At 52.9% G+C, this 20,407-nt stretch overlaps 1 protein-coding gene across 2 annotated transcripts; it reads left to right on the top strand.

The window, feature by feature from the left end:
- Positions 1-146: 146 nt before the first annotated feature.
- BRME1 (break repair meiotic recombinase recruitment factor 1) lies at positions 147-19,297 on the top strand. 2 transcript variants are annotated; one of them, XM_081231888.1, is made up of 8 exons: positions 147-200; positions 1,019-1,070; positions 4,728-4,905; positions 7,586-7,667; positions 10,878-12,164; positions 15,831-15,919; positions 17,989-18,081; positions 18,503-19,297. In XM_081231888.1, exons 2-8 carry the CDS (start codon positions 1,040-1,042, stop codon positions 18,654-18,656), a joined length of 1,914 nt encoding a protein of 637 aa, XP_081088014.1. In that variant the 5' UTR covers positions 147-200; positions 1,019-1,039; the 3' UTR covers positions 18,657-19,297. The 2 variants fall into 2 exon arrangements, with proteins under 2 accessions (XP_081088014.1, XP_081088013.1); XM_081231887.1 differs by lacking the exon at positions 147-200 and adding an exon at positions 264-489.
- Positions 19,298-20,407: the final 1,110 nt, after the last annotated feature.

The following is a 20,407-nucleotide window of genomic DNA, read 5'->3' as shown; positions in this document are numbered from 1 at the left end:
CAATTCCCGGCAGGCAGTGCGCGAGCGCGCAGGCGCGCTGCGGAGCGATGGGCGGTGCCGCGGGCTGCGCGGGAAAGAGGCGGAGCGTGCGCAAGTGCGAGGGGGCGGTGTTGGCGTTGCGCGTGCGCGCGACGAGGCCTCGAAGTGTGCGGGAGAGAGGCGGAGCGTTTTCGTGTGTGAGGGGTGGTGGTGGCCGCCAGGTTAGTCACCTGCGAGCTCCGGCCTCTCCTGGCGGTCCTGGTCTGGTCATTCCTCGCTTTTCAGTGGACGGGGTAGGGTTAGGGTGGGCCTGGTCACCGGAAGCTGGGTCCACAGTGGTCAGGCCTCAGACCCCCAGCTGCCTGGCCTCCGTGAGGGCCAACTTTGCCTTTTCTTACCTCAGAAAAATCCTACGCAGACTATTTAACCGAATTATCCCCCAACAGATCCAGGTAGATCTTCCCAGTTCCCGTTAAGGACAGAGGGACCTCGACAACTTATCTGGCCCAGGTCGGGTTTGGCCTGTCTGGCCCCCTAGGCCGGAAGGAATTGACCTCTGGCGGCGACTCCTGCCTCCCCAAGACCCCAGGCATCTCCCGAAGGGCGCCCCACCCCTTGAAGGGTTCCCCGGTGGCCCCTCCAAAGTCCTCCGATGACCCTGAAGGGCCCCACGTGTCACCTCGAAAATCCTGCGTTGTCCCTAGAAGGGTCCTAGGTAGCCCAGCTTGGAGGGAGGGGGCTTCACACAGGCTGCCCCATCTTAGAGACTAGAGGGGGGCGGCCCAGGTGCTCTCAGACCCTGGACAGAAGATAGGCAGTTCCCTCTCTGCTCTCAGCAATATGGAGGAGTTTAAATTCTTAACTCGGCCATAGTCCAGGGTAGCCATGACTCCCACCCTGTGTCCTCTTGGGGCCCAAGTGACCCCTGGGGCAGCCAGATGGGCCCAGGTGGGGGTGGGGTGGCCTCAGCCAAGGCCACTGGGTCTGTACCCAGAGACAGGAACTGCTTGTAATGATGAGATTTGCTCCTTGTTTTCAGATTTCTCTAGGGAGGGATAAAATGAGTAAGAGGAAGAAGCTTCGGACCTCAGGTATTTGGACATTCAAGTTGACACCTCTTTATTGCTGCTTCTGCTTACAGGAGGAAGGTGGGCTTATTGCAGAAATGCTAACATGATCACACCAAGCTCCTTAAAATAACAACAATGACTTAATACAAGTGTAAATCATGGAGAAGTGCTTACAGTAAAAAGTGAAAGCTTTGTGGAGCTTCCCCCAGCCTCTAGTGGGATCCCACAGCCTTGGGGAGGCCCCCAGGCTTCAGGGCAGGGGTACAGCCTCTATGCAGGCCCACTCTCAGAGACGACCCATGAATAGAGCTTGATGTGCTGGTGTGTGGCGAACTGCTTCACTCTCGAACCAAAAACCTGGGTTCATCTCACTGTGATGGCAGATGACTTACTGTGTGTCTCACTTTCCTCCTATTTGTAGGGGATAAGAGCACCTACGCTTTACTTTCGAACAGTGATTCTCAACCTGTTGGGGGGAGCAGTTTGACCTCCAGAGGACATTTGCCAGTGTCTAGACACATTTTTAGTTTTCACAACTGGTGTGTGGGCAGTGGCGGGGGGCGGTGTTGGTACTGGCATTTAGTGGATCTAGGCCAGGGATGCTGCTCAAAATCATAGAATGAGGTGGACAGTCCCCACAACACAGAATGACCTGGCCCCAAATGTCAATAGTATCCAAATGTCAATAGTGCCAAAGTAGAGAACTGTGCCCTAGAGCTCACATGTGGATTAGTGTTTGTAGAGCACGGAGAATAGATCCATGGTAGGACACAAATACATGCTGCTGTTATCATTACCCTTTCAGATTAAGAAGAAATTTTTCATTCTGAAACAATTTTAAGCTTACAGAAAAGTTGTAAAAACAGTTCATTTCTGTTTGAATAAAAAAAAAAAAAGAAATCAGGGACAGTGGCTAGCTTTGAGGGAGCTGTGCCTGGAAAAGAAACATGAGAGGAACTTCTTTGTTCCTGGAAATGTTTTGTTTCTTGATCTAGATGTAAAATACGCTCTTCATTTTATGAATTTGCAGTGAGTTGTACACCAATGCGAACTTCTCTGTTCTATATTATTTGTCATTAAAAAGCTAAAGAAAAAAAAAGGAAAAAAAGTTCAGAGTTCTGTCTACCCTCCCCCCAGCTTCCCCTAATGTTAACATCCCCCTCAACCATAGGATGATGATCAGCCGTATAGTGTAGCATAAAAAACAGGAAATGAACCTCAGTACACTACTTCTTCCAAACTTTTTCTTTGTATACACAAATACAGTGTTTTTATTGGAAAATAGAATCATCACACATACTGATCTGCAACCTCTGTTTTTCAGCTTCATGGTATTTCGAGACTGTCTTTACTTCTCAATATACGTGTAGAATTTCCTCATTCGAAAAGGAAAACACCCAGTGTTACATAGTATAGCTTCATTTTCCTGTCATTGGCTAAGGTAGTTTAAATTAAAAGTTTAGAAATGACCCCTTCACTTAGTGGTTAATGAACTTCGAGAGGAGTACTCATTTTTTCCCAAGATGTGGGACAGGAAAGATGCAGATTGAAGATGTTTTGTGCAGAGATGAGTAACAAGCTGTTTGGAGGCACAGGAATTTTTCTGACCTTCGAGGGGGAAGCTGGGGCCAGCCAGGCCCACCCACAGCAGGTCATATGGGGCCTCTCTTCGCAGTGGACTCCCCTGCTCAGTGGACCCTGGGCTGGCCCAGGACAGCTCTTTCTGTGTGTCCTGGATGGCGTGGAGAGAAAGGAAGAAGATTCTGGCAGGTGGTGAAAGGAGCCCTTTCCCTTGTGATGTCTTTGGCCTCTGGTGTTGAACACAAGGTTCTGCCTTAGTTTTTCTTAAATTAATCCTGTGGGAACAGATCACAGGAAGGAAATGGGAACCTCTTCACTTCTGATATTTTTGCTTTTTATTTGGTACAAATAAATGTCCATTGGATGAGCAAAGCAAGCTAGTGTTTGGACATCTTAAAGAAACTAAATGAAGCTGCTGTATTTTTGCATTTTATGGCAGACCACAAGGTGGAATGTGTTTGTGTAAGAAACATTCATCGCAGCTTTGCTCTGGGTGCAGCGCTGGCATGGGCACCTGAGGTGGGGGGCGGGAGGCAGGGTGAAGATGAGATCAAGATGAGACTCAGTTCCTGCCCTTGACAGCTTCAAGGTCTAGTCAGGGGAAAAATAAAAATGTTTCTCACCGAGAGAGCTAATCAAATAACAGTGGGGTGAAGTTCAAATGGGCACACACGAACCGTAACTGACAGACTGGGGAGAAATTACAGGAAAGCCACTGTGGACTTGTGAAGCCCCAAAAGCTGAATGGATGCTGAGGAGGACCCTAGCATTCAGTGTTGGAGAGAGGGGGCTCATTCAATGGTTTTACTTCAAGGTATGTAAGGAGCTGAGTTTGGAAAGGGTCTACGTGATTGACCTCCAAGAAAATCAGACCTGGGTCTGGTTTGTCTTTTTGTTTGCGCTGCCTAGTGAGAGATAGTACATAGTAGGTGCTCAGTAAGTGCTCGAGTATACTTAGGTGTGGAGGTTCTGGAACTGGACTGCATAGATTCTGTTGCATATTCCTCAGCCTCCCTGTACCTCAGCTGTCTCGTCCATAAGATGGGCCTAACATCAGGGCCCTGCCTGAAGTTTTGTCATAGCGCACCTGAGTTCTCAGGACAGTGTCTGGCATGGAACTCACGAGAGTCAACCGTTATTATTTGTTCATTGAATAAATGGTTCAATTGGGGCCAGATTTGGGGGAGGTTTTACAAGCCAGCCACTATTGGCAGTTTCTGTATAAGGGCATTTCCTTCATTCAACAAATAAATGTTAATCTGCACCTTTAGGCTCTAAATTGCTTTCAATGATGGGAAAGGTATCGTAGGGATACAACAGGGACCAAGAGGCAGCAGAGAAGTCACCTCCTTAGCACTCGATGACTCTGGGTCCTGGTTTTCCCAGGATGGATATTCTGCAAGCATCATGGAAAACCAGAGTGGTACATAATTTGGTGTTGTCTGCATTTCCTGGGAGGTGATCTGGGTTTTCTTGTGCGTTTATTCAGTCATCTGCCAAGTATTTATTGAGCACCAACAGTTTATTAGATGCTCTTCTAGCTACTTGAGACCCAGCAGAGAGTGAGATAGATGAGGCCCCTCCTTGCATGGAACAGGTTGTAGTGGAGGAGACAGAAAATGACCCAGTGCATCGGATACTTGCAGAAAAGTTGTGAAGTGAGTAAAACAGAGCATGGGGCCAAGAGGAGTTGCTCTATAGAAAAGGCAAGGATGCCTCTGCAGGGACATTTGAGCTGAGACCCGAAGGAGCCAGCACACACCTCTCAGCACTTCCGCAGAGCGACAGTCGGCTGGGCCAGGTTGTCTCGTGTGGTTCCGAGCCAGGCCCGGTCACCTCAGGATTGAACGTCAGTCATGACCAGTCCATAGATTAAAAGCCTTTGGATCCCATGGCCATGTAAGCTCCTGGGTTCCACCTGGATGAAATTCCATCTCATCTCTCACTCTCCAGGCAAGCGTCAGAGCAGGGATTTCCTGCCCTTTGCACAAGCCTGCTCATGTTGCATCAGTGGCCCAGATGTGTTTGGTGGTCGGCCATGGCAGTGCATGTTCCCGCCATCCCCCTCCCCTTCATTTTCTTTTGTCTCTAAACCAGGAGGGAAAGGAAACCGTCCTCCAAAACTTCCAAAGAACCCAAGGTTAGGAGACTCTGACGGGGACCCCCAGAGTTCCAAGTTGGGCCATTGGCATCACCCTGAAGAGACAGAAAGCAGCTCAGGACCCGCTCCCTCTGCAGAGCAGAGCAGGGAGGAACCAGGACAGGCAGCTTCCAGGTAGGTGGCTCAGAACATTCCAGCAAGCCTCTCCGCTGACAGTGGGCACAGCACAGTGGCCTAGTGGACAGGATGCAAAGGGGAGGGGGCCAGTCAACACGACCCATCCAGTGCCATGCATCCCCCACAGGGGCTCGGGGCCCTTGGATTGAGCCTCTCGAAGTTTTGCTCTGGGGACTCCTCTCTTCAGCGAGAAAGGTCGATATTTTAACCATGGGCAAGGAAGACCTTGAATTTTTCAAGGTCACTTAGTTACAGAATGCACCTTGTCCTGCCTGTTGGTCAAATCCATATTTATCCCACATTCCTTCTTTTTTTTTTTTTTTTATTTTTTTAATTTTTTTTAATTTTTTATTTTTTTCCACATTCCTTCTTAATCAAGAGGAGACTGAAGGAGTTGTGGGTCTGTGAAATAATAACCCATAAGAGAGAATAACGATCTTTTATGTTCCAGGCAGCATTCTAATAATAAATACTTTACACGCATCAGCTCATTTAATCCTCATAGCACTGTGACATGGGTTTATATCCCCATTTGGCATATGAGGACTCTGAGGCTTTGAGAGGTCAAATGACTTTCCCAAGGCCGCTGAGCTGGTACAAGGCAGGCTGGGGTTCTGGCTGCGTCTGGTTCCTGTGCTCTTTACCACAGTGGTTTCCCAGTTCCCTTATTTTTTCAGGAAATATGTAATTAAGCACGGTGGGGGAAAGGAAGAAAGATCTGGAGAACCATCCAGTCTCCACGGGGTTAAACCACGTGTAGCTATAGCAGAGTAGAAAGGGTTAGCAGGAGTTAGGAGAAGGAAGGTTCCTGCTACCTGATGTCTTCAGAGAAAGCATCACGGATTGGACTAGCAACGTTTTCTGAGTGAAAAATTGAGGCATGCAGTCTGGCTGACAGAACCATTTTCTGGGGTGTGTGTCTGTCTGATCTCAGGTCTTTGCAATCTTAGGGCTAAAGGCTGTGTGTGTGATAGGAAGAGAGGGGCCATGTGTCACACCTAAGCTGTTCCCCCAGACAGACACAGTGATGTCACACTGTGCCCCTCCCCCTCGAGAGGCCATATCAGGGCTCATGGGGTCACGGCTGCTGCCCACCCTGCTGTCCGAGACCATGAGAATAATCAGAACCCACAGAAGTGGGTTCCTACTCTTCTGTTTTTTAAATGTTTTATTAAGAAATACCACACGTGCAGAAATATAACAGAAGAAAGCAACATAAAGCAATCCGTTTAACACATTTATGTTGAGAAATGAAACTTTGCCGGTACCCCAGAAGCTCCCCAAACAACCCATCCCAATGAAAAATTTTGAAACAGGCGGTTGCTATCAGTATCTAGAGTTACTCTGTCTCCATAACCTCCCTTGGCACGATTCAAGCCCATTAGTGTAGCTTCATGCGTTTTCCTGCTCCACTTCCAAAGTTGAAACCATGAAGTTTCAGTTCCAGATTTTGATCTTTTTTTTACAACATACATATCCACATTTATTTAGTTATAACCATAAGTCTCACCAGTTTTTTTAAAAAGAGTTTATTTCTTTAGAGCAGTTTTAGGTTTACAGTAAAATTGAGAGGAAGGTACAGTGGTTTCCGATACACCTCCTGTCCCCACACGTGCACAGCCTCCCCCATTATCACCATGAGTCACCAGAACGGTACATTTTTTGACCAAGGATGAACCTACATTGACACAGTCCACGGTTTCTTCAGAGTTCATTCTGTGTGTTGTACATTCTGTGGGTTGGCACAACAGTATAATAACATACATCCATCATTACAGTATCATACAGAGTCTTCTTATGGCCGTAAAAATCCTAGCCTATTCATCTCTCCCCCCAACCCCAGGTAACCACTGATCTTTTCACTGTCTCCATAGTTTGCTCTTTCCAGAATATCATATAGTTGGAGTCACGCAGTACGTAGCCTTTTCAGATTGGCTTCTTTCACTTGGTAATATGCATTTGAGGTATCTCCACGTGTCTTCATGGCTTGAGAGCTCGATCTTTTTTTATAAAGCAGATGGCATGATTTTATTTTTTAAAATTTTTATTGGAGTGTAGTTGATTTATGATGTTGTGTTAGTTTCAGGTGTACAGCAAAGTGAATCAGTTATACATATACATATGTCCACTCTTTTTTAGATTCTTTTCTCACATAGGCCATTACAGAGTATTGATTAGAGGAGAGCTCGTTTCTTTTTAGCGCTGAATACCGTCCCATTGTCTGGATTACCACAGTTTATTTATCCACTCACCCACTGAAGGCCATCTCGGTTGCTTCCGCATTTTGGCAGATATGAATACACCCGTTTTTTTTAGACACTGTATTTTTTGTATCTACAACTTGTTTACTGTTTGCAGAGTTGGGGGCTGGAGTGTCAATCAGTCCAAATGAGAATTCCTGTTCTTACTTCAGGAGCCAGTTCCTGGGATTATAAGAGTTTAAGTGCTGCCAGAGCAGGCAGCTTGGATTCTAGATGTGGGACTCCACACCCTTCTTGGCAGTCACATGTCCCCTTCTCCATCCCACCCTCTCTAAGCAGGTGCTCCAGGGCGTCCCTTTTAGGAGACCCTGGGCGCTACTTTGCATTTGGATTTCATTCGCTGCTGTTTGTCTTACTATGCAAGTTAACAGCGTAGGAGGACTTGCGAACCTCCTCTTTTGTCTTTCTCCTCCCAGCTCTCCTTATGAGGAAGCAGGAGCTCCCTCCAGGCTCCTCAGGCAGCCAGAAAAAGAGCCAGTTCGCCTTCCTCCTTCCCAGGTGAGCCTGTTTTGCAGCCTGACATATGTACAAAAGATGCTGCCTCCCTTCAGCTGGAGATCTTGTCTCTATTCCTCATCAATAACTGCTGGTGGGAGGGTGTGCTGGGGATGGAAGGCAAGGGCCTTGAGAGTTTGAGATTGCAAGAGAGAAACTTGTTCTGGTGTCTGCTTGCTTGATTTCCGAGACGTCATTCCTCCCTCATCTTTACTGCTGTTTTGTTCTTGTTGTATCTGGTTCACAGAACTCAGTCAGGAGGTTTGTCCCCCAGTTTACAAAACCCAGGAAGACAGTGACAGGACGAGCAGAGGGGAGGGAAGAGGACCCCAGGAGTGGGGCCTTCAGCTTGGTAAGGTCCTACCACTGACCTTCCTCTTGGCCCAACCTTGGCAGCCAAGTCCAGCCTTGATTTCCTTTGGCAGTGGCTAGCCCTGCATCTCTCCACACACACACCCCATTTTTAGCACTACAGATGTCTGTGGATGGCAGGTCCCACGCCAGCAACTAGCAGGCCTGTGAGAGGCACTCAGGACAGCCGTGCCTGCACTGAAGCTCTCGAGGCCAGAGCTCTCTTCCCCAAGTTGCATGAAAGTAGTGAAACTCAGAAAGGCAGCCCACATTCCATCCCTGAACCCCTAAGCTTCTCAGAAGCTTTTGTGTGAGTCGGGGTGAGTGGGTCTTACAGCACACTCTCTTGTCCTTGCACCATGAGCTCCAGGGGTCACAATGTCTCTGGAACACACACACCTAAAAAAGTGAGTGGGGGCTTCCCTGGTGGCGCAGTGGTTCAGAGTCCGCCCGCCGATGCAGGGGACGCGGGTTCGTGCCCCAGTCTAGGAAGATCCCACGTGCTGCGGAGCGGCTGGGCCCGTGAGCCATGGCCACTGAGCCTGTGCGTCCGGAGCCTGTGCTCCGCAACGGGAGAGGCCATAACAGTGAGAGGCCCGCCCACCGCAAAAAAAAAAAAAAAAAAAAAAAAAAGTGAGTGGTGGGCATTCCCAGCAGCTTTGTTTGTAATTGCCCCCAACCGGGAACACCCCAGATGTCCTTCGCTGGTGAATGGTTGAACAAATCATGGTCCATCCACACTATGGAACACAACCCAGCAATAAAAAAGGAACAAACAGGGCTTCCCTGGTGGTGCAGTGGTTGAGAGTTCACCTGCCGATGCAGGGGACACGGGTTCGTGCCCTGGTCCCGGAAGATCCCACATGCTGCGGAGCGGCTGGGCCCATGAGCCATGGCCGCTGAACCTGCGCGTCCGGAGCCTGTGCTCCGCAACGGGAGAGGCCACAACAGTGAGAGGCCCGCGTACCGCAAAAAAAAAAAAAAAAAAAAAGGAACAAACAGGTGTGATACACATAACCACCTAGATGGATCTCCAGAGCATTATGTGGACTCAGAGGAGGTTGCAGAAACAGTGTGCTCAGCCATAAAAAGGAACGAACTTGGGTCATTTGTAGAGATGTGGATGAATCTAGAGACTGTCATACAGAGTGAAGTAAGTCAGAAAGAGAAAAACAAATACCGTATATTAACGCATATATGTGGATCCTTGAAAAATGGTACAGATGAGCCGGTTTGCAGGGCAGAAACTGAGACACAGACGTAGAGGTCAAACGTATGGACACCAAGGGGGGAAAGCGGCGGTGTGTGGTGGTGTGATGAATTGGGAGACTGGGATTGACATGTGTACCCTAATATGTATAAAATGGATAACTAATAATCTGCTGTATAAAAAAATAAAATTCAAAAATACAAAAGAAAAAAACCAGTATGGCTACAAATGTCCATCGATGGATGAATGGATAAACAAAATGTGGTATATCCATATGATGGAATGGATATTTGTGCATCCATGTTCACTGCAGCATTATTCACAGTAGCCAAAATGTGGGAGCACCCAAAGTATCCACCCAAAGATGAATGAACAAATAAAATATTGTATATTCACACAATGGAATGTTATTCAGCTTTAAAAAGAAATTTTTTTTTTTTGGCTGCACCGTGCAGCATGTGGGATCTTAGTTCCCCAACCAGGGATCAAACCCGTGCCCCCTGCATTGGGAGCATGGAGTCTTAATAACTGGACCACCAAGGAAGTCCCAAGGAAGGGATTCTGACACATGCTACACCATGGATGAACCTGAAGGACATTACGCTAAGTGTAATAAGCTAGATACAAAGCAGCAAATACTGTATGGTCCCACTTATACAAGGTCCCTAGAGTAGGCAAATTCTACTGATTCCACAGGAGGTAGAATGGGGGTTGCCAGGAGCTGGGAAAGTGGGGAGTTAGTGTTTCATGGGGACAGAGTTTCAGTTTGGGAAGATGAAAGAGTTCTGGAGATGGATGGTGGTGATGGTTGCCCGACCTTGTGAATGTACTTAATGCCACTGAACTATATACACTTTAAAATGATTAAAATAGTGGGAACTTCCCTGGTGGTCCAGTGGGACGCGGGTTCAATCCCTGGTCAGGGAACTGAGGTCGCACATGCCGCGGGGCAACTAAGCCCGCACGCTGCAATTACAGAGCCTGTGCCACACTGAAAGGTCCCGCGTGCTGCAACTAAGACCCAATGCAGCCAAATAAACATTTTTTTTGAAAAAGATCATTTCCTTCAAAAAAGATAAATAAAATGATTAAAATGGCGAATTTTAGGTTATGTGTATTTTACCAAAATTAAAAACAAAACAGAGAGGCCCCCGTGTGTCCTCCCCGAGCATCCCCTGGTGGTAGCATGTTATGTAACTGTAGTCCATTGGCAACACCAGGCAACTGACATTGACACTGGTGCGATCCACAGGACCTCCTTGATTTTTATATCCTTGATCTTCCCGAGAGCCTCCACGTGCCTGGTGCTGGTGGGGAGAAGGAGCTGGTAGAAAGGGGGGCTCCTGGGGCTTCCCTGGTGGTCCAGTGGTTAAGATTTTGCACTTCCACTGCAGGGGGTGGGGGTTCAATCCCTGGTTGGGGAAGTTCCACGTGACGTGAGGTGTGGCCAAAAAAAAGAGGGGTTCCTGTGCTTCCGGTTCCCCCTCTAGCCCCTGGCACAAAGCTCTGCCCGGCATTGGGACTGATCGCTATTTGGGTGCACCGTCATCCGTGCAGCATCTGAGACTTTGTGCAGGGGCAGTAATGACTAGAAAAATCCTCAGAGCGGTTGATTATTGAAGGCCCAAGGCTGACTCTTTTTCTCTCCACAGGAAACACTGCCAGAACCCAGTGCCCAGCAGCCCAGAAGCCAGCCTCAAGAGGAGTCCCCAGGGCTTGCCCTCCAGGAGACCAGGGACCCAGGAGACCAGACCCAGGCAGACAGCGCCTGCCCCGAGCCCAGCGGCCAAAACCCTGTTGCACCTGTGCCTGGCGATGGGGATCCTCAGCCCTTGGCCTCCAGCATTGCCTCTCTGGAGTGGGGGACAGTGCCCTCGGCCTCAGAGAGGGCCAGCCAGGACCACCTGTCAAAGCATGGGACCAACGTGCCAGATGGTGGAAGCACGGAGGAGGGTTGGGTTCCAGGTGATCATGACCAGAAAGGGCACCTGCCAGGCAATGATGCTGAAGAGGAGCCAGACCAAGGAGCCCCTCAGGAGGGAGGTGCCCGAGGGGAAGCAGGAGCTGAGCTGCCTGAGGAGCGCCAGGAGGAAGAAGATGGCATCCTGGGCCCAGAGCCCAGATCTGCAGCCCAGGGCCCTCCTGACCCTCTGCAGACACCCAGCTGGACTGGCGGGGGAGCAGAGTGGAGCTATAGCAGCCCAAGATGCTCCCGCCTTGGGGCTGTTGTCATCGCAGGTGTGAGCACAGACCCCACAGAGCCGGAACAGAGGGCTCTTGGGGTGGCTGGGCCAAATGGGACGGTCAACGCCAGGGTGACTGCCTCTCCCAGCGGGAAGGCTCCTGATGGAGGCCACAGCAGAGCCCTGCTCGGGTACATGCCTCGCAATGGGGAGACGACAGGAGGCAGAGAGGAGTCAAGGCGGGAAGACAAGCCCCCTGATGACGTCCCGGGGGGCCTTGCAGCCTCCCTGGCTCTGGCTCACGAGATCCAAGAGTGCACAATAGGTGTTGGGGATTCCAGCCCTTTAGCCTTGGAAATGGGTCCAGGTGTGGGTCAGACACAGGTACCAGGCCCGGATCAAGAAGGGCTGGGAGGTATGTGCTTGCTGCCTTTGCTATCGCAACCTGTGGCTAAAAAGGCAGCTGAGTTAGGGAGCCGTAGCCACAAACAAGACCTCAAGGGGCACAGTTTGTCCCTCAGAGCCTGTGCTCCACCAGTGTACAGAGAAGCAGTGGACAGCCCTCCCCAGGATGCTGGGGCACGTCAGGGCAGCCCAGATACCCACACGAGCCCGGCAGGCCAGCCTGAGCACCCTGCTGACTCTTCAGAGCAGGCTGTCTGGGAGGGGTCCCCAACCATGGAACTCTACTTCCTGCCGGACAGCCAGACACAGGATGCCCTGGAAGCCCTTGGTTTTGAAGCCCCACGCGAACAGGTAAGAGCTTCCTTGAGTTACAGCCAGATGTCCTAGTACAGGTGCCAAATGGCCACAAGCCCTCCCAAACCACCCGGTAGTGGGGGAGAGGTGGGCACGTGGCCATCTGTTTGTACAGCAGATGAGTCCAGGGGTCTGAATCACAGCTTTAGCAGCTGTGGAGTCTGTGATATTCTGGAAAGGATAGACCTGCCTTTCTATGAGGGGCCCATCTGTGTGAGAGCTGAAGAGCCCCGGGATGTGACACACATGTATGTTGTCAGCCCAGGGAGAGCCCACAGTGCACCTGCCGCCTCCACCCTTCAGTGCCCTGCTCTGGCCAGAGGTTCCCAAGGGATATATGGAGGGTGACAGACCAAACGGGGTGACCTAAAGAAGCCAGTGACCTCAAACCTGGGCCTGCGGGCGGGGACTTCATTCCCCCACTGGAAAGAACCTTTGCCCATCTTTAGGGTCATTTGGGGGCCCAGATACAATTCTTTTTCAGACACATACATGGAATTTCATTTGTCTGCTGGAATTTTAGGGGCTTTGCTTCCTTCAGGGATCTGCCTGCTGATCCTGTGCTGGCCGTTGGCGGTCACCTGTCAGGGCAGGTGGCAGTCCCTGCTTTGGCCCCGCCCCCCCCAGGAAGCGCCACATCTCTGGCTGCTGGCGCACTTGAGCCTGAGCTAAGTGCTTTGCAGCCTCGCCCTGATAGGTAGGTGGTTCTCTTTCCACACACTGGGTGTGGCTGAGACGCTGAAGAAGGTTGGGCACCTGCCCCAGGTGAGGCAGCCAGGAGGGGAGGAGCCTGGGTCTGTGCCCAGGTTGGCCTGATTCTGCAGCTTTGCCTCAACTGTTCCGTCCTGGAACGAACACAGAGCCCATGTCGCTTCACAAACATGGCCTCCGTTTCTTTGGCTGTCCCTGTTTTAAAACTTCATTTTTTTGCTTGTTTGAGAATGTTTTTAAGATGTGAGAGTCCGCTCTATGCCAGGAGTGAACAGATCAGGCATGGTCCCTGCCCCCATGAGGTTTTCAGTAGCACCGTTCCCACCTGCCTCTCCCGGAGTGAGCATTTTGTACCCTGTCATCTCGGCACTTAAAGAGTCTTATCATATGACACAGCCCCCAAACAAGCAAAGGATGTCATCTGGTGCCCAGCCGAAGAAAGCCAGCTGTCCCCACTGCAGAGGGGGATGTGACTGGGTTGAGCTAATGTGGGTCTCAGGCGCTGCCTTCCCAAGGGATGGCCAGGGGTCATTTGTGACACAGGCCTACCCAGTGACTTTTCAGACCCGGCCCTGCCTGCCCCGGCCCGAATTCCTTGTACATTGCTGTGATCACCAGATGAGCAAGATCACAGAAATTGAGTCACACTGCGGTTTGGTCATAGTGTTTAAACATGATTGCCCAGGAGAGGTAGGCGCTCAGGTGCTGGGCAGAGCTGAAACTTTATAACTAAAGCTGCATCCCTTGAAAAATGCAAACCCCTCTCTTGGAAAGAAGAGCTAAGTCATCCCCAGTCTCTAGCTTCTTGGGCTGTGGCTGAGGGATAAGGCTGGGGAAGCAGTTGGGACCTTGGGTGGCGCCCAGAGGGCACAAAGGAGCAAGCCCTCCCAGACCTGCCACCAGTGAGTGCACTCTGAAATCACCGAGGAGCTGGCAGCCCCAGTGCGGGGGACCCAGCAGCAGCTGGGGTGGACAGCCCTGCTGGGAGCGGAGGCACTGCCCTGACAAGGCTGTGGGCGCCCAGGCACGTTTTGTTTTGACACTGGGCGTTGCTGAACAAGTCGGGGCAACCCAGGCACAGGTTCTCATGGGAAGGTGCGGGAAGGTCCTGTGGGCAGGGACACATGGGAACAGCGCACAGGTGGACCGAGAGAGCAGCCCTCGACCTCACTGTGCCACAGCTGTGAGCACCGCTTCAGTGGAGGGGCCCTGGGGTCTCACAGCAGTGACAGACGGGCTTCAAACCCAGCTGCCCTCACAGGAACACTTGGTGTTTTCTTCTCATCGCGGCTCCCTGGGGACGTGGTGCTCACCCCAGGGCTGGTGGAGCCCTCCTCTGCCCACAAGCAGTGTCATTTAAAACACTGACTCCCAGGCCCCTCTCACAGTCCACAGGGGTGGTCCCCACACGTTCAATACAAGCACCGCCTTTGTCATGACATTTACACAACCCCGGTGGGAGCCGTGGTACCTGTTGGGAAAGAGACTATCCCTCATGACCAAGAATGGTGCCGTGAGTTGGGTAAATCTGTGGCATCAAATTGTATTTTTTTTAAAATTTATTTTTGGCTGATTTGGGTCTTCTTTGCAGTGCGCGGGCTTTCTCTAGTTGCAGCGAGCAGGGGCTACTCTTTGTTGTGGCACACAGGCTTCTCATTGCAGAGGCTTCTCCTGTTGCGGAGCACAGGCTTTAGGCATGCAGGCTTCAGTAGTTGTGGCACGCGGGCTCAGTAGTTGTGGCATGCTTGCTCTAGAGCACAGGCTCAGTAGTTGTGGCACACGGGCTTAGTTGCTCCGCGGCATGTGGGATCTTTCCAGACCAGCGCTTGAACCTGTGTCCCCTGCACTGGCAGGCGGATTCTTAACCACTGCGCCACCAGGGAAGCCCTCAAATTGTATTTTAAGTCACAGAGTTGCCTCCGTGAAAGTCGGCCAGGCGCACGGGAGAAACTGTATCATCTAGAGCAGGCTTCCCAACCTCGGCACTACTGGCGTTGGGGGCTGGATCACCATTCTGTGCACAGCAGAGGCTTGAGCAGTGTCCCTCGCCTCCACCCCCAGGTGCCAGGAGCACCCTCTCCCCGGGCATGACAACCAAAAGTGGTTTCGGACACTTAAGTGTCTTGGAGGCGGAGTCATCCCCACGTGAGAGCCGCCGGGCTGCAGCCAGTTCCTCACGTCTTCCTTTGGATTCGGGGACCCTTTGCAGGTCGAGCGCAAGCCCTTTACCCCATCCGCCACCCCAGGACTTTAGTCTCCTCAGAAAAGGCCCAACAGCCCTGGGCCGGCCGCTCCACTTCAGCCTCTTTGCCTCTTTGCAGAAGGACGTATGTCACCTCCATGACTGAGCCTGACATTTTCCATGAAAATTAAACCACCGTTGACATTTAGAAATTTAAGCTTCTCAGGGTTATCTGGCTCTCTCCCCTACTAATTATGAATTTTCCCTTCAAAATACATTTGCAAAATCTCTTCCTGACATGAAACTCGCGGCCTATCCAGCCGACCTCTTTCCCTCCACGCCAGATGCCCACCTCGCCGCAGTCGCCACCACTCGGGGTCTTCTCTGTACTCTTCTAGATACTGCAGGACAAGCTGGAGACAGCACCACTCCTCAGTTGTCAGGGACAGAGAACGTGTGGATGGAGCCGCCCACCAGTACAAATCAGCCTGTCGGAAGGCGCAGGCCCGGGACGGGACCCCAGGGTCAGGCCCAGTATTGCCCTTCTGCTCTCTTTCCAAAGAGGGAGGGTGAAAGCAGCCCGGGCTGGTGGCCCGTATGTCTGGCCATCATGGCATCTGTCCCCCACACCACTTTTCCTCTGCAGGAGTCCAGCCTCCGTGTTCCTGGCGTGGCAGAGGAGAAGCCAGACCTCCCCTGCCTGACTTTTCCTTCCCTATGCAGGGCTCACCCAGCTGGGCCGTTAACACGTGCGCGCGCTGTCTTTCCAGTTGTGTCCTGCAGGGAGCGGGCTGGACCCTTGCTGGCCTGGCACCAGCCCACGTGCCGATGGAGGCTCCCTTGCTGAGGCCCAGCCAAGGTAGGCAGGGTGGGAGGCCACCCCAGAACGCTTTCCTTGACAGGAGTCCTCCTTTTGTCCCTGGGAGGGGAGAGAGTGGCTGCTTTCCTGGCACTAGAGCCCCCATGCTCTCCCTCCCCCCAGCCCTGTGAGCTCCCATTTTGTGGATGAGAGTGTCGGAGGTCGCCCTGGCTCTGCCTTGAGGGGCCTCACTTTCCTTGGTCCAGTAAGGTTGCTAAGCCCCGACTTTCAAACCACCCATGTCCCCTGTTCCCCGCGAGTGGAGAACTCATCAGCAATCTGCACCCAAGCCAGCATCTCTCCCAAGGACCCCTGGGATGATGCCCCCAGCTCAGTGGTTGTTTTAATGCACATTGTGCATTTTTCTGGAGAGAAGGTCCAGAGCTTTCCCTGAATCTCCATGGAGGGGGAGTGGACCCAGACAGGGCTAAGAACCATTGGCCCACAGGGGCCATCCCCTCTCTGGCACCCTCAGGCCCTCCAAAGTCTCTGACCTGTTCCATCTTATTTCCTGCTTGATTTTATTCCCCAAGGCAGCCCACCTTCTTTCCCTCCTGCAGGCACCAGGTGTGCTCTTCCTCCAGCCTGTGGAGTGTGTGTGAGTGTGTGTGTGAGTGTGTGTGTGTGTGAGTGTGTGTTGGGGGGGGTCCTCTCCCCCCACCCCAGAGCCTCTCACAGTCCATCACCTTTCCTGTCTCCCAGCCTTGCTGGTGGCTAGCATTGAGCGACAGTCCTCTCCCGTTACCTTGAACCTGAACTGGCCTCTCTGCAGAGTGGCGGCTTATCGATTATTTATGGCCAAGCTTCTGTTTCTGTCTGGCAAGTGTGGAGGAGGGTTAGGAAGTTTGTCTCTTTCCTCTTTCTCCTCCCCCTCAGGGGAGAGGGAGGCCGTGCTCCCACCTTCTGCCCTTACACACATCTGTAAATAGTACCTGTTGTACCACTTGTTGCCCCACCCCCTGTGCCCCCCTCCACGCACACACGCACGCCCTGCACAGGGACCAGAGGCAGTTTAGTCAAAGTGACCCCACTATTGTTTGAGCAAAGAGGAGGGAGATTCCTGGGTGAATCTCGGGCGGCCTCCGTGGATGGCTGGAAGCCCCCAGGTGGGTCCCAGGGTCTGGTTCTGTGGCCCATGGCTGAGGGAGAAAAGGCAAGAGACTGAGGCCCGGACTGGCCAGTCCTCTCAGGGTGACTGAGGCAGGTGGAGCAGAACCAGAGTCCCCATAGTGACAACCCAGGAGATGCTGCGAAGCTGGGCAACCCTCTGCCCACCACAGGCTGCACCCATTAGATATGGTGGTACGGAGGCACGCCCACCCCTTCCATAGACACTGACGCCCGCCAGTGCCGGCTCTTCCAGGAACTGCTCTGGGCACTGGGGAGGCTGCGTGGGACAAAACATGAAGCTTCTACCTATTGGGGGTCGGAGCAGGGGTGAGCGAGACAGACAAATTAGGTGGTCAGATGGCAGAGTGTTGCGGAGAAAAAGACAGCAGGGCACGGGTTAAAATTTTAACCTGTGGTGATGGAGAGGACTCCCTCCTCCCACCTTCTCCACCCCCCCATCCCCACCCCCGAAAGGAGGAGACATTTAGGAAAGAACATTCCAGAGCCCTAAGAAATGCTCAGGGAATGGCCAGGAATTCAGTGTGGCTGGAGCAGGAGGGAGGGGAGACGGGAGGGAGGGGCTGGGGTCTGGAGGTGCAGCAGATGGTGCAGGGCTTTGGGGAGGGGCTTTAGGCTGGCTTTCCATTGCCACGCCCTCCCCTGCCCCCCAGCCCACTGGGGGGACAGGCTGTAGGGGCAGGAGCTGGGGGTCAGGGAGGCTGTGGCAGCTGTCGGACAAGGGCCACGTCGGTGGGGGAAGTGGCTGGATTCTGGGTGCGATTTCAGCAGTAGAGCCAGCTGGGTCGGCCATCAGGGCTGTGCCCAGGGTGGCCTCATGACTGTCAAAGGCGTTCATCTCTGGAGAAGACAGCTCGAGGCCCAGCAGAGTCCCCCAGGGCAGAGTCTGGTGGAGCTGTCCAGTGAGGTCAGGCCTCTTGCCCTCCCTCCCTTCCCGCCAGGACCCGAATGGGGATCAAGACCTGTGAAGCCGCCAGGATGGAGGATGCAACAGACACCGTGCAAGGCCTCGTCATCGAGCTCTCCAACCTGAAGTAAGGGCTGGGCTCGGATCCACGGATCCACAAGTCCCCGGGATGGGTGGAGGGGATGGGGACGCGGGAGGATGGTGGAGGGCCCAGTACAGCAGCGAACCTGGGGTGTCAGGGTGGCCCCCCCGCCGGGATCCCCAGCAGGGGGCCTCTGGGAAGCTCCACCGTTCCTGGGCCCCAGCCGGTTGTGTCATAAACCTGTCCTTCACAGAGTTGTTAGGTTCTGAGGAGGGGCTAGAAGGGTCACAACCTGCCCTGCAGCAGGCTGATTCTGATTATGCACGTGTGCATGCCTGTGTGTGTGTGACCTGTGAGTACACATGAGTGTGTGAGCCTGTGTGAGCAGGCTGGTGTGTGCCCGAGTGTGAGGCATGGTCCCACTCTGCCGCGAGGTGGAGCACAGCTCAGACCCTTTCCCACACAGCAGGCTGATCATGAGCGCCCACCGGGACCTGGAGGCCTTCAAGCGCCTCAACTACTACCAGAAAGCAAAGCCAGCAGGGAAGGCCCCTGCAGCCTACACACCAAAGGGGGCTGGGAATCCCCCTCGAGGGGAGCAGTCCTGGAGGGACTTGTAGGTGTGTGTGCTCGTACACGCTCACCGACCCCAAGAAGTGCCTGATGCTCCTGCCAAACAGCTGGAAACAGTCCCTCAGCAGACTCTGGAAAGCCTGCTGGCCCCTGTGTGCCCCTTGTTATTTTGTTACCATCTGAGATGCTCCAGCAAGTCCTGGTGGCCCCAGAAACCTCCCCTCAGCTGACCTGGAAGTCACCTTCCCATGGGAAACACAAAAGGCCCTGCCGTCCTCAGCAGCCTCCCTCTGGAGTCGTGTGGGGGAGGGAACCTGCTCCTCCTGGTGGCAGAGGCCTGGAAGCTGGAGGCAGAGAGACGGGCTGGGGCCCCAGGAAGCTGTGGGTGGGTGGGTGGGGGCACAGAGCCGCCCAGATGTTTATCTGGGTTTGCAAATTTCAGCTCCTTAGCCCGAGGTTATGGAAGGTTCAGAATTTGTTTCTTTCCTGGAGGAGAAAAGGGCTCGCTTTGTTGGTTGTACCCTTGTTTTTCTCCGGATTTCCATTTTCTTTTGGGAAGCCCATTAATAAATGATTCCCTAGCCAGACCTCAGACCTCGTGACCTGTTGTTTGGGGTTTGAGGCATTTTCAGTTCCTTGATGTCTTGCCACAAACCTCCCTAACCATCTCTTTCTCCTTTGACTTCGACTTTTCATCTTCCCTGGGAAGACAAGTTCGGCTACTGTTGGATCCAGGGGTCCCCCAAGCAGTACTGAGTGTGTCGGACTCAGGAGCAGGTGGCTGTGTGCACGAATTCAAGCACACACAGTATCTTGACTGATGGTCCAACTGGAGTTTGCGAGTCTGTATTCAGTGCTGAGATGGCTTCGCCTGTCCTCCGTGGGACAAGCTGCTTGGAGGCCTTGGCCCGGAAGGAGGCAACCCTGGGGGAATGTTACTGATGCAGACACAGCTACTGCCTGGAGGGTGCTGAGGGCAGGCCTTGCACACACCATCCCACCAAACCATACCGCAGCCCCAGTGATGTCAAATTGTCATAAGCAGTCCCGGGTGCTGCTGTCAAACCCATTTTGCAGAAGACGTGCTTCTATTAAATAGGTCACCACGAGATGGACCACACCCAATACTTGGTTTCTCTCTGCCTGTGGCTCCTGCACCCTAATTCCTACAGCCAAGGCAGGGCCCCCTCCCACCGCCTTTTTATACCCTGGGATACCCCATTTGCGAGGGAGCAAGGGGGGTCAGGGTCCCCCAACTCTTCTGCCTGCTGGATGTGCGGCTACTTCCTTGAACCCTCCAGGACGTGCCCAGTCGCCCAGTTCCCTGTGTCTCAAGCCCCAGCGGCTCTGGCTTATACAATTAGCATTTGCAGGCACCTGGGGGTGGCTGGGGGATCCTGTCCCCTGACTCAATCTGAAACTCTTGGGGCTGCTAAAGAGGCCTCCTGTGTCTTCTTTCTCCTCCTTCCCTCTCCTCTTCAAGCCTGGGCAGCAGGCTGTCTTCAAGGGCCGTCTCCCATCCCTGGCTCACCCCAGCCCTCCTCCTGGGTGGCCTCAGGTCCCAGTTCAAGTGGAAAAGCCAAGGGCAAATCCCAGGAAGTCCAAATCCTGCCCCCACTCAACCCTGGGAGACCTTGTCAGCTGGGGGTGGAGACCGGGCCCTCAGGCCAGCCCTCAGCTTGGGGGAGGAATGTGGACAGGCACTTGTCACCTGCTACCCCCAGGAGGCTGGGGGAACAAGATGTGGGCGTGCAGGAGGCAGACAGGGGATGGGGATCCCCCCAAGCACAGCTCCCCA

The sequence above is a fragment of the Mesoplodon bidens genome (assembly GCF_964165515.1).
Source record: "Mesoplodon bidens genome assembly, chromosome: 4".
In the NCBI taxonomy this organism is placed as follows: domain Eukaryota; kingdom Metazoa; phylum Chordata; class Mammalia; order Artiodactyla; family Ziphiidae; genus Mesoplodon; species Mesoplodon bidens.
This window is presented reverse-complemented; position numbering and strand designations above follow the sequence as displayed.

Bases quoted from the DNA above. Each gene is read 5' to 3' on its own strand.
- BRME1 (XM_081231888.1), top strand. From the start codon at position 1,040: ATGAGTAAGAGGAAGAAGCTTCGGACCTCAG. The intron at 15,920-17,988 runs GTAGGCAGGGTG...CCTTCCCGCCAG, and splicing joins CTTGCTGAGGCCCAGCCAAG to GACCCGAATGGGGATCAAGA. The intron at 18,082-18,502 runs GTAAGGGCTGGG...TTTCCCACACAG, and splicing joins ATCGAGCTCTCCAACCTGAA to CAGGCTGATCATGAGCGCCC.